This window comes from Anomaloglossus baeobatrachus, chromosome 5, assembly GCF_048569485.1.
Source record: "Anomaloglossus baeobatrachus isolate aAnoBae1 chromosome 5, aAnoBae1.hap1, whole genome shotgun sequence".
In the NCBI taxonomy this organism is placed as follows: domain Eukaryota; kingdom Metazoa; phylum Chordata; class Amphibia; order Anura; family Aromobatidae; genus Anomaloglossus; species Anomaloglossus baeobatrachus.
This window is the reverse complement of record NC_134357.1, coordinates 122,909,378-122,923,481: the sequence shown is the minus strand read 5'-3', so window position 1 is coordinate 122,923,481 and position 14,104 is coordinate 122,909,378. Positions and strand designations below refer to the sequence as shown.

The following is a 14,104-nucleotide window of genomic DNA, read 5'->3' as shown; positions in this document are numbered from 1 at the left end:
AGCAATTCCAGGACAGTCTGGAAAAATATGGCGCTTTTTTGCACTATCCGTTAAGAAAATTAAGGGATCCATGATTTTTTTGAGAGTGCAGCTGATATCTTCATATCAGAATTATGGGCTGTGGACATGGGTCACTTAAAATGATTGTCTATGATTTTCCAATGTGTCAGTAAAAAATATTGTTGTCTATGATTTTTTTATAAGTTATCCAGGAAAAAATATAAAGTGAAGTTCATAACCCCGATTAGCACAGCCGGAGCAATATGTTAATGCACAACTGGCAGCTGTAGACATCTTGTTGTTTTTGTATTGAGGCTATACACATTCCATTCTAACTGGAAACTGCTCACTGTCATGCCATGCAGCGTAATCTGTATCCTGTAGAATGTAAAAATCTGACCTAATTAGACATTCTCTTAATGATTTTTTTTCTTTTAATATATATATATATATATATATATATATATATATATATATATATATATATATATATATATCCTTTTTAAGCATCATGCTGTTAATGCTACTATTAAGAAGAACCTAGACGTTTAGCATTTTAAACTTGCCACATTATGAAGTAGTGGATGTGGCGGTAAACAAAATATTTTATTTTTGATTTCCCATTTTCATTGTGTGGTTATTAGTTTGTAAGGTTTAGATCATAATTCATGCTAAGGCCAAGTGTGGGTATTAGTAAAAATGTATCTCTGGTTGGTGGCATGCACTTTCCCCCCAGCATGAGTAATAATTTCTCCTGGGAGACATGTAATGGCACACAGCCATGTGTCATTACAAACACCTCTTGTAGGTCTCATCTTACAGTGCTGTTAGCTGTGATCTACTCTCCTTCCCCCATGCTGACTGCTGGGAGATGAAAGTTGTAAGTGGTGTTTGTAATGACACATAGCTATGCTACCATAGGTTACAGCATCTTCAGACATGTTTGCATCATGCACATCTGGGTTGTCATTGGTCGGTGATCTTAACGATTTGCAAGCCTAAATGCTCTCAGCACGGCAAAACATGCCTCAGACATTCATCAATATTCTCACTGATAGCAGCCAAAGCTTGTAAGTGTGGGGATTTCTACACATAGTGCTAATACTTAATACTAATTAAATCAGGATGCTTTGAAATTTATATTTCCCTTTTGCCACCATTTGCATATAATAACATCCTGTGATTTTCATAACTCGATTTTTCTTTCTTGGTGTTGCAATTTCAATGTTGATGCGTATATATGTTATTAGTGTGGAAAAGTTTTAGACAGATGTCGAAAAAAAGACTACAAAGTAAGAATACTTTTAAAATTAGTACTGTTAATTTATTTTAGCAGTTAGCGTAAAGCAAAGTGAATGAACAAAAAAAAAAATCTAAATAAATTCAATATTTGGAGTCATCACCCATTATACCCTTTACCTTCAAAACAGTATCATTTTTTTAGGCAAACTTGCACACAGGTTTTGGAGGAACTCGGTAGAGGTTGCTCTAAGTATTTTGGAGTATTAACCACAAATCTTGCATGGATGTAGGCTTGCACAAATCCTTCTTCCTCTTCATGTAATCCCAGACAGATTCACTGACATTAAGGTCAAGGTTCATCACTTGAATGAATTTGTTATTTTTTCATGCTATAGGTCAATCACCATGGCAAGACTGAGCACACAAACAAGACATAAGGTAGTTATAGAGGACAAGAAAGGTTTCTCCTGGACAAAGATTCCAAAGGTAATTGGGTTTCAAGGTGTGCTGCTCAAGCTCATTTGAGAAATGGACAATGTTGACCATGGACACAATGGCCAGCCACGGAAACTAAGTGCAGCAGATATAACGCAAATCATGTGTGCTTCCCTTCTGAATCAGAAGATATCCAGCAGTGCAATCAGTTTAGAACTGGCAGCAACCAGTGAGATAGCGCTACACCCCATCTACTGTTTGGAGACTTCTGGCCAGAGCAATCAAGAAAGAATTGCAAACAAAAAGCCATACCATCTTTCAAAATAGAAATAAAGCCAAGCAACTTAACTATGCACAAAAATATAGGAACTATGGTGCAGAAAAATATCAGCAAGTGCTCTTGACTGATTAGTCAACATTTGCAATATTTGACTGTAATAGATGGCAGGTTGACTGTTGAAGGGCTGGAGATCAGTACCATTATGAGGGTCTATAAGCAACAGTGAAGAATGGAGGAGGTTACTTTCATGTTTGGGCTGCAATTCAGTAAATACGATTGGGGATTTGCTAAGGATTAATGGTATCATCAGTGCTGAGAGAAATATACAGGCATACACTTATCTGTCATTCAGTACCATCAGGCAGGCGTCTGATTGGTTCCAAATTTATAGTGCATCAGGACAACAATCTTAAGAAGACTACCGAGTCCAAGAAATGATATGACCACCACAAAGCCCAGATCTCAACATAATTGAATGTGTCTTAGATTTCATGAAGAGACAGAAGGATTTGTGTTAAGTTCCTTAAGATGTTTGGAACAACCTCCTGCCGAGTTCCTTCAAAAATATGTGCAAGTGTACCTAGAAGAAATTATGCTGTTTTGAAGGCAAGGGGTGGTCACCCAAAATATTAATTCAATATAGATTTTTTTGTTTATTTTATTTATTAATGGTGGAGTCTGTGTTATCTGTCACCAGCTTTATAAGTTGTTATCCTTTATTAGATCCCTGTGTATGATAATGAGATGGCCCTATCTCCAGTGTACAAAACACATGAGTTCTCAGTTACCAGTGTGAAAATGGCCATTTTTTTAACCAGATAGTAAATATATATGCATATCTTAGTTTTCTGTTAAGTTATAGTAACAGAAAGCTAGAATTCATAAAAAATTTGGATTTATCACATAATACAAACAAGGCCCAGTGGACCCCATTGACTATAATGCCTTCTGTCATGTTTGTGTCAGGTATATGCTTCTTTCTCAAGGTTTAGAGGTAGAAGTCCCACCTGGCCCGTGTGCCTGTGAGGGCTTCTAAGCCCCTCTGACACATACAAAGATATTAGTATTAATAATGGTAGGTTTTTGGATCTGTTACAGATTTTCTGTTAGAGCCATTGAACACCTAGTTACACCTCTGCTTTAAAGAGGTGATTCACTACTTATTTTTCCAGGCCACATCGATATAATGTTGAGAAACAAGGCTTCTATCAAATACCTTGTGTTGCCAATAGTGCTTATGAGCAGCGATATTGTGGTCCGCTCATCCCCTTCTCATGACCCCAGGCTCTGTGACCTCTGGGATCCGGTGATATCATGTAAACTTCCAGTTGATCTGACATCAGCGCGGCCAGCCCCAGTCGTCCTGAGTCAATGGATGATGTTTCACTGATCATCACAGTTCAGAATCTCTCTGCTCGCTCCTTCACTGCAGAGCACCGCAAGCAGGAGCAATGCTGGGCTGTGACAAGCGGTAAAAGGCCACACACAGCCCAGTCATATAGGAAAACTGGGGCCGGCGGCAGTGATGTCAGGTCAACTGGGAAGTAGACATGACATCACCGGACATCAGATGTCATGGTGCCTGTGGGTTCACGTGAAGAGGATGAGTGGACCACAATAGTGACGTTTATAGGCACCATTGTCAACACAAGGTATTTGAGAGAAGCCTTGTTTCTGAACATAATATCAACATGGCTTGGAAAAATAAGTAGTGAACCACCTCTTTAAATAACTGTTCTAGCCAAGCATCAAACATTTTGTTTCAACAAGGTTCATTTTTACCTTTCCTTTGGCAATTATGAAGAACGTGTTGCCCTCTTCTCCTTCTCTGATGATATAATCCCCTTTGTCATAAAAGTCCTGTAGAATGAAAATTATAAGGTTTGAGTCAGAGAAATGCAATCAAGGATAACTTGTGGGTGATAATCATGGAAACAAAAGTTCTTCTTTCTGCATTGTGATTATATCCAAGACCTTTTGCCCTAAAACTGTCCAGCTGTATCGCTCTTGACAATAGTATCATGATGGTACGCTGGGTGCCAAGCATCTCCAGCAATCAACCTATATAATTATTTTGATTGTAGTTTTCACCTATTTTCTCAACTTATTTTCCCGAAAATCAAGTATTTCACAGATATAAAAATGATCAGACATTGAGCATCTAATTGCTAGAACATTTATGTTTAAAGAACAGAAATATTTCACTTAAAACTTATTATTCCCCCTACTTACTATTCATAAACTTCCCCTCATACCTACATTCTTTCTGCTTAGCGTAATTTACCGTATTTCCTCCTTTTCAGCTTTTTTTTTCTAAATGTGTTACATTGTTATATCGTTTTGCTTAACTATACAGAAAAATAAATAGAATTTATAGGGGGTTGTCCCCAATGGGATATATCCTTTATATTGTTAAAATATGATCATTGTCTGCAAGGGGGACTGAACAATAATGAATAAAAGCAACATTTTTAATAACAATCAATTATAAATCAGTTTTCTAGTAACAATGAGCAATGCAAAAATTAAACTTATCTTTAGAAGATTTAGGTAGGTTGGATTTAGCAATATTTAAAATACAGACACAAACTGGTCGACCCTACTCCTAAGTCAACAACAATTGATCTTCATTCAAAGAGCAGTTCCATGTAAATTAAAACTCACATGAAACTCAAATTAGGTAAAATAAGTGGCATCCCCAATGGTCTTTCTTCTACTTTATGGTATATTATCCATTAAGGGGAATTTGTCGCCCTTTTGCAGTTATTTAGTTACCAATATGGGCATAGAAGTGGCATAAAGGTAAAATTAGCCATATACCTGCTTGTCTCCTGGATGAGGGGTCATTTGGCAAAAATCCCCTGTTATATCTTCTATCTTCCGGGCTATGGGGTGTGCGCTGCCCAAAAGATAAGCCGACCTCCGGTCTTCATTATACAAGATTCCTTCCCTCCTTCTTTTCATAGTCCCTCATCAGGTGTGCGGTTGGAAATCCCGCGCCTGCACATTGTGCATTATGCGTAGGTGCAAGAGTTCTGGCCACCCATCTGACCGGGCTATGGGGCGTGGTCTACCCAGAAGATAAGCCAGCCTCCAGTCTTCATTATACTGGAGTCCTCTTCTCCTCTTCCCTGGTGTCCCTGCGATGTCGGGTGGGGGGGCAGATATCTTGCGCCTACGGATAATGTACCACCCCGCGCTTGGCCGCTCGGATCCGGGCTCGTTTGGTGGGTGGCTCGAGCGCCTCCGGACCCGGAGGTTACGTCGCTCTGAAGGGAGGCTGGCGCTACGTGAGGGGATTTCAGTGGGGAGAGATTCACGGCCGAGGCCGTGGTGTTTAGGGATGTAAGTTCGTGACGCCACCCACGGGTTGTGGGGAGTGTGGACACCACCGCTGACGTTGACAAGGCTCCCGGGGACGGTGAGTCTCTGGTAAACCCAAAAGGATGGTGGTTGGTGCCCGCAGCCGGCTGCGTCTGGTCCACCAGGTTGGTGGTTCCCGCCTTTCTCCTGCACCTCTTTTTGTAGAACTTGACTGCCTATGCTTCAGCAACGGTAGTTCGCTCCCCGGCTTTATGTGTGTCGGGGACCCATTTGCCTGCAGGCGCTGGCCCGTGGGATCTCTCTGCCTGTGCGGTGGCTTTCTATCCCCCTCGGTGGGCTGTTGCCATCTTTTGGGTCTTGGGACGGGAAAGGACCTAAGGTCCAGACCTCAATCAGTAAATTCAACGTGGTCCAGTGGCTTCTGGACCTCGTTTTGGGTCTGAGTACCCCTCCTGGTGCTCCGGTTTCCAGTTGGTTCCCCGGTTCGGTACCGGCAGGCCACTACCCCATCCCGGTCCCTTACGGTTCCACCAGCCGTCTTCCCGGCTCCTGCAGGCGGCAACCACCGTCTGCCTCCTTGCCGCGGTACCAGGGCTATGACCCCGACACCGATCAGTGTTGCCGCTGCAGACCTGACGCCTCAGGCCTGCTGCACTTGAACTTCACCACACACTCTAGACTAAACTCCACTGCTCACTCACTGTTTTCCTGTCTCAGGCCCTCTGGACTCCTCGGTGGGCGTGGCCAACCACCTGGCTTCGCCCCCTGGTGTGACCATTGAACACAGAGAGGTGACAAGGGTTTTTAGGTTGGCTGCTCGTACCTTATCAGGGGAAGGGTGTTTGTGCAAGGGCCTACCTGTGACTACCTGGCTAGTCCAGGGCGTCACACATAATGCCTGATGTGTCTACCCTGCACTGCTCTGCCCTTCTGTGGACATAGGCTTCAATTATGAAGTTCACAGGCGCAGGGGAGTCACTGCTGCTTTACCGTCCAGGGGAGAGATGGCAGGCACAATGCACAGGCGCGGGATTTCCAGCTGCACACCTGATGTCACAGGGACTATGGAGAGAAGGAGGGAAGAAATCCTGTTTAATGAAGACCAGAGGCAGTCTTATCTTCTGGGCAGCACATGCCCCATAGCCTGGAAGATAGAAGAGTTAAAAGAGGGTTTTTGACAAACAACCCCTCATCCAGGAGGCATACAGGTATATGGCTAATTTCACCTCTATGCTACCTGTATGCCCATATTTATAACAAAAGAACCTCAAAGGTGTGACAGACTCCCTAGAAATTATGTAAAGTGAAGGTGTGGTAGGGAAGAACGCAGAACGCCCCATGCACCTGGGATACTGAGCATTCTTACATCCCCCACCTTCACTTTACATAATGTCATGGACAATTTACAAAAAAGAAGACGTTTGAGCCACTTGTGTTTCCTACTTAAATTTCAGCAATATGAGCATGACTACCAAGGGTTATTAGGGATTGTCCCATGAAACCTGTCCTGTAGGAGGTTAGTATTAGAGTTGAGTGCGGTTCGTGGTTCGTGGTTCTCCAGTTCTAGGCTCGAGTGATTTTGGGGCCTGTTCTAGATCGAACTAGAACTCGAGCTTTTTGCAAAAGCTCGATAGTTCTAGAAACGTTCGAGAACGGTTCTAGCAGCAAAAAAACAGCAAAATCCTAGCTTGGTTTCTGCTGTAATAGTGTAAGTCACTCTGTGAATCACACTATTATGACATTTCAGTGTATAGTGTGCGTGAACAGCGCCTTCAGATCACTGCTGTTTCTATAATGGCGATCGCCATTTTTTTTTTTTTTTTTCTTGTCTTCCTTCCCTAAGCGCGCGCGTCTTGTGGGGCGGGCCAGCATGTCAGCCAATCCCAGACACACACACAGCTAAGTGGACTTTGAGCCAGAGAAGCAACGGCATGTGTGATAGGATGTCCATGTCACATGTCCCTGCATTATAAAACCGGACATTTTCTTCCAGGACGCCATTATCTGCCTTCTGCGTCTTTGCTGTCAGACATCACTGTCGCAGCTCCGTCCTCCTGAGTCCTATAGCCGATACAGCTGTATGCGCTGCATACACAGCGTTAGACAGCATAGGGAGAGCACTTTATAGCAGTCCTTTTAAGGGCCCAAACCGGCAGGGTCAGAGTTAAGGTGACAGGTCCTGAAAACAGCGCCAGCGTCTGTGCAGCCAAGGTCAGGGTCAGGGATTTCTTCCCTGCATTTCACCATTAGGAGGGAATAGAAAGGCAGGCTTCCATTCCTCTACCCAGAGCACCACAATCCTGCCACTGTACCCTCTTGTCCTCTGCACACTCCAACTAATTATAACTAAGCCATTATACTAGCAAACACTCAGTGTACCTAGTGGCATCCTATACGTGGCTATTGGACTTTGCTATAGTCCCACTAGTGCCAAGACATTTGCAGAGCGCATCTGCCTGCGTTGCACACTCCAACTAATTATAACTAAGCCATTATACTAGCAAACACTCAGTGTACCTAGTGGCATCCTATACGTGGCTATTGGACTTTGCTATAGTCCCACTAGTGCCAAGACATTTGCAGAGCGCATCTGCCTGCGTTGCACACTCCAACTAATTATAACTAAGCCATTATACTAGCAAACACTCAGTGTACCTAGTGGCATCCTATACGTGGCTATTGGACTTTGCTATAGTCCCACTAGTGCCAAGACATTTGCAAAGCGCATCTGCCTGCGTTGCACACTCCAACTCATTATAACTAAGCCATTATACTAGCAAACACTCAGTGTACCTAGTGGCATCCTATACGTGGCTATTGGACTTTGCTATAGTCCCACTAGTGCCAAGACATTTGCAGAGCGCATCTGCCTGCGTTGCACACTCCAACTAATTATAACTAAGCCATTATACTAGCAAACACTCAGTGTACCTAGTGGCATCCTATACGTGGCTATTGGACTTTGCTATAGTCCCACTGGTGCCAAGACATTTGCAGAGCGCATCTGCCTGCGTTGCACACTCCAACTAATTATAACTAAGCCATTATACTAGCAAACACTCAGTGTACCTAGTGGCATCCTATACGTGGCTATTGGACTTTGCTATAGTCCCACTAGTGCCAAGACATTTGCAGAGCGCATCTGCCTGCGTTGCACACTCCAACTCATTATAACTAAGCCATTATACTAGCAAACACTCAGTGTACCTAGTGGCATCCTATACGTGGCTATTGGACTTTGCTATAGTCCCACTAGTGCCAAGACATTTGCAGAGCGCATCTGCCTGCGTTGCACACTCCAACTAATTATAACTAAGCCATTATACTAGCAAACACTCAGTGTACCTAGTGGCATCCTATACGTGGCTATTGGACTTTGCTATAGTCCCACTAGTGCCAAGACATTTGCAGAGCGCATCTGCCTGCGTTGCACACTCCAACTAATTATAACTAAGCCATTATACTAGCAAACACTCAGTGTACCTAGTGGCATCCTATACGTGGCTATTGGACTTTGCTGTAGTCCCACTAGTGCCAAGACATTTGCAGAGCGCATCTGCCTGCGTTGCACACTCCAACTCATTATAACTAAGCCATTATACTAGCAAACACTCAGTGTACCTAGTGGCATCCTATACGTGGCTATTGGACTTTGCTATAGTCCCACTAGTGCCAAGACATTTGCAGAGCGCATCTGCCTGCGTTGCACACTCCAACTCATTATAACTAAGCCATTATACTAGCAAACACTCAGTGTACCTAGTGGCATCCTATACGTGGCTATTGGACTTTGCTATAGTCCCACTAGTGCCAAGACATTTGCAGAGCGCATCTGCCTGCGTTGCACACTCCAACTCATTATAACTAAGCCATTATACTAGCAAACACTCAGTGTACCTAGTGGCATCCTATACGTGGCTATTGGACTTTGCTATAGTCCCACTAGTGCCAAGACATTTGCAGAGCGCATCTGCCTGCGTTGCACACTCCAACTCATTATAACTAAGCCATTATACTAGCAAACACTCAGTGTACCTAGTGGCATCCTATACGTGGCTATTGGACTTTGCTATAGTCCCACTAGTGCCAAGACATTTGCAGAGCGCATCTGCCTGCGTTGCACACTCCAACTAATTATAACTAAGCCATTATACTAGCAAACACTCAGTGTACCTAGTGGCATCCTATACGTGGCTATTGGACTTTGCTATAGTCCCACTAGTGCCAAGACATTTGCAGAGCGCATCTGCCTGCGTTGCACACTCCAACTCATTATAACTAAGCCATTATACTAGCAAACACTCAGTGTACCTAGTGGCATCCTATACGTGGCTATTGGACTTTGCTATAGTCCCACTAGTGCCAAGACATTTGCAGAGCGCATCTGCCTGCGTTGCACACTCCAACTCATTATAACTAAGCCATTATACTAGCAAACACTCAGTGTACCTAGTGGCATCCTATACGTGGCTATTGGACTTTGCTATAGTCCCACTAGTGCCAAGACATTTGCAGAGCGCATCTGCCTGCGTTGCACACTCCAACTAATTATAACTAAGCCTTTATACTAGCAAACACTCAGTGTACCTAGTGGCATCCTATACGTGGCTATTGGACTTTGCTATAGTCCCACTAGTGCCAAGACATTTGCAGAGCGCATCTGCCTGCGTTGCACACTCCAACTCATTATAACTAAGCCATTATACTAGCAAACACTCAGTGTACCTAGTGGCATCCTATACGTGGCTATTGGACTTTGCTATAGTCCCACTAGTGCCAAGACATTTGCAGAGCGCATCTGCCTGCGTTGCACACTCCAACTAATTATAACTAAGCCATTATACTAGCAAACACTCAGTGTACCTAGTGGCATCCTATACGTGGCTATTGGACTTTGCTATAGTCCCACTAGTGCCAAGACATTTGCAGAGCGCATCTGCCTGCGTTGCACACTCCAACTCATAATAACTAAGCCATTATACTAGCAAACACTCAGTGTACCTAGTGGCATCCTATACGTGGCTATTGGACTTTGCTATAGTCCCACTAGTGCCAAGACATTTGCAGAGCGCATCTGCCTGCGTTGCACACTCCAACTCATTATAACTAAGCCATTATACTAGCAAACACTCAGTGTACCTAGTGGCATCCTATACGTGGCTATTGGACTTTGCTATAGTCCCACTAGTGCCAAGACATTTGCAGAGCGCATCTGCCTGCGTTGCACACTCCAACTCATTATAACTAAGCCATTATACTAGCAAACACTCAGTGTACCTAGTGGCATCCTATACGTGGCTATTGGACTTTGCTATAGTCCCACTAGTGCCAAGACATTTGCAGAGCGCATCTGCCTGCGTTGCACACTCCAACTAATTATAACTAAGCCATTATACTAGCAAACACTCAGTGTACCTAGTGGCATCCTATACGTGGCTATTGGACTTTGCTATAGTCCCACTAGTGCCAAGACATTTGCAGAGCGCATCTGCCTGCGTTGCACACTCCAACTCATTATAACTAAGCCATTATACTAGCAAACACTCAGTGTACCTAGTGGCATCCTATACGTGGCTATTGGACTTTGCTATAGTCCCACTAGTGCCAAGACATTTGCAGAGCGCATCTGCCTGCGTTGCACACTCCAACTCATTATAACTAAGCCATTATACTAGCAAACACTCAGTGTACCTAGTGGCATCCTATACGTGGCTATTGGACTTTGCTATAGTCCCACTAGTGCCAAGACATTTGCAGAGCGCATCTGCCTGCGTTGCACACTCCAACTCATTATAACTAAGCCATTATACTAGCAAACACTCAGTGTACCTAGTGGCATCCTATACGTGGCTATTGGACTTTGCTATAGTCCCACTAGTGCCAAGACATTTGCAGAGCGCATCTGCCTGCGTTGCACACTCCAACTCATTATAACTAAGCCATTATACTAGCAAACACTCAGTGTACCTAGTGACATCCTATACGTGGCTATTGGACTTTGCTATAGTCCCACTAGTGCCAAGACATTTGCAGAGCGCATCTGCCTGCGTTGCACACTCCAACTCATTATAACTAAGCCATTATACTAGCAAACACTCAGTGTACCTAGTGGCATCCTATACGTGGCTATTGGACTTTGCTATAGTCCCACTAGTGCCAAGACATTTGCAGAGCGCATCTGCCTGCGTTGCACACTCCAACTCATTATAACTAAGCCATTATACTAGCAAACACTCAGTGTACCTAGTGGCATCCTATACGTGGCTATTGGACTTTGCTATAGTCCCACTAGTGCCAAGACATTTGCAGAGCGCATCTGCCTGCGTTGCACACTCCAACTCATTATAACTAAGCCATTATACTAGCAAACACTCAGTGTACCTAGTGGCATCCTATACGTGGCTATTGGACTTTGCTATAGTCCCACTAGTGCCAAGACATTTGCAGAGCGCATCTGCCTGCGTTGCACACTCCAACTAATTATAACTAAGCCATTATACTAGCAAACACTCAGTGTACCTAGTGGCATCCTATACGTGGCTATTGGACTTTGCTATAGTCCCACTAGTGCCAAGACATTTGCAGAGCGCATCTGCCTGCGTTGCACACTCCAACTCATTATAACTAAGCCATTATACTCGCAAACACTCAGTGTACCTAGTGGCATCCTATACGTGGCTATTGGACTTTGCTATAGTCCCACTAGTGCCAAGACATTTGCAGAGCGCATCTGCCTGCGTTGCACACTCCAACTCATTATAACTAAGCCATTATACTAGCAAACACTCAGTGTACCTAGTGGCATCCTATACGTGGCTATTGGACTTTGCTATAGTCCCACTAGTGCCAAGACATTTGCAGAGCGCATCTGCCTGCGTTGCACACTCCAACTAATTATAACTAAGCCATTATACTAGCAAACACTCAGTGTACCTAGTGGCATCCTATACGTGGCTATTGGACTTTGCTATAGTCCCACTAGTGCCAAGACATTTGCAGAGCGCATCTGCCTGCGTTGCACACTCCAACTCATTATAACTAAGTTGCATTGTCAGGGATATTTATTCTTTATTATTCTGCTGTTAATAAAGCTAGACCACCACTGCAATCTTCACCACCTCTCAATTTTTACTACCACATTTTCAGTCCACAATCTTGTCGCAATCAACATGAGTGGCAAAATGACAGATGCTGGTGGAAAGGGGAAGAGGCGTGGTGGAAAAGGCAAAAAAGGTTTTGTCTGTGGGGAAGGTGGCAAAGCTCCATTTTCATCTGCTGAAGATAGACCATCTACCAGCAAAAGTAAGATGTCTACTACTTACCGTGGACAATCCGATGTGCTCCCTTTTTTACGGACACGAACAACAGGAAGAAAGGTAGATGATGGGCAAAAAAGGAAAATGCTTGAATGGATCTCAAGTGGTCCAACAAGTGCCCTCTCAGCCACTTCAAGTACCACATCCAAAAAACACCAGTCCTCTGAGTTGTCATCCCAATCACACTTGATTTCTCCCAGCTCTGAAGTCTCCATCAGCCCTGCACAGTATGGTGGAACTGAGATGGCTGAGTCTGCAGAGCTGTTCAGTCACACTATAGCCTGGGAATCAGAGGTCTGCTCCCAAGCTACAGTGAGTACAGAACAGGAAATGGTCTGCAGTGATGCCCAGAACCTTTGTGACTCTGATTCAGGCCGTGAGGACCAAGTTTCTGAGCATAATGTTGACCCTTTGTCACAAACTGTAACACCTGTGGTTATAGACAATGAGGAACATACTGATGAAGATGAGACGCAGATACCCGATTGGGATGACAACTTAAATATTCGGTCAGGGCAAGAAGAGGCTCGGTCTGAGGGGGAGGGGAGTGCAAACACAACAATTGATGATGAAGTTCTAGATCCCACCTACTGTCAACCCCCAGTCACGCACTCGAGGAGGTCAACAGAGGCGGTGGAGAAGGATGCAACCGACGACGAAGTTACCTTGCGCCTTCCTGGACAGAGTCGGAGCACTGGTAGCACGTCTACAACTGCATCCTCAGCCACCACTCTGCCTATGAGCATTATTCGGGGTGGATCATCAGGTCGCATGGCCTCTAAGCCTTGCCTAGCCTGGTCCTTTTTTGACATAGAAAAAGATCGCCCAAATCATGTGATATGTAACATTTGTCATGATTCTCTTAGTAGAGGTCAAAACCTCAGCAGTTTGACAACTTCTTCCATGAATCGTCACATGAATAAATATCATAGGTCCCGGTGGGAAGCTCACCGTGCTGCAATGCGGCCTAGCGGAGCGAACCATCCACCGCCCGCCCCTTCCAGTGCATCCGCGCGCTCTTCATCTTCTAGGACTGTGGGGACAGCTGTCACACCTGTTTTTCCACGCAAAACTTCCACCACTGTAACCGCAACAGGCAGTTTGCTTGTAAGGTCGTCAGTTGGTTTGGAAGGGGAAACAAGTGAGTGTGTACAGCTCTCTCAGACATCGATAGCACCAACGTTGGATGAAGGCAACATCATGTCTCCGCCTGCACTTTCCTCACAAACCTGCATTTTTCCAGGGACACCCTACTCAACACCGTCTACACACAGCAGCCAGATCTCTGTCCCTCAGATGTGGTCAAATAAAAGGCCACTTCCTCCGACCCATGACAAAGCTAAGAGGTTGACTCTATCCCTCTGTAAGCTGTTGGCTACCGAAATGCTGCCTTTCCGCCTAGTGGACACACAGGATTTTAGAGACCTTATGTCTGTCGCTGTGCCCCAGTACCAGATGCCTAGTCGCCACTACTTCTCTAAGAAAGGTGTGCCCGCGCTACACCAGC

General features: G+C 44.5%; 1 protein-coding gene across 1 annotated transcript in view; it reads right to left on the bottom strand.

The window, feature by feature from the left end:
• Window positions 1–14,104, bottom strand: part of LOC142310954 (cGMP-dependent protein kinase 2-like) — a 321,185-nt gene that overhangs the window by 160,558 nt on the left and 146,523 nt on the right. Inside the window, exon 7 of the mRNA XM_075348830.1 lies at window positions 3,740–3,817. Coding sequence (XP_075204945.1) covers window positions 3,740–3,817 — 78 coding nt within the window. The remainder of the gene's footprint in view (window positions 1–3,739; window positions 3,818–14,104) is intronic.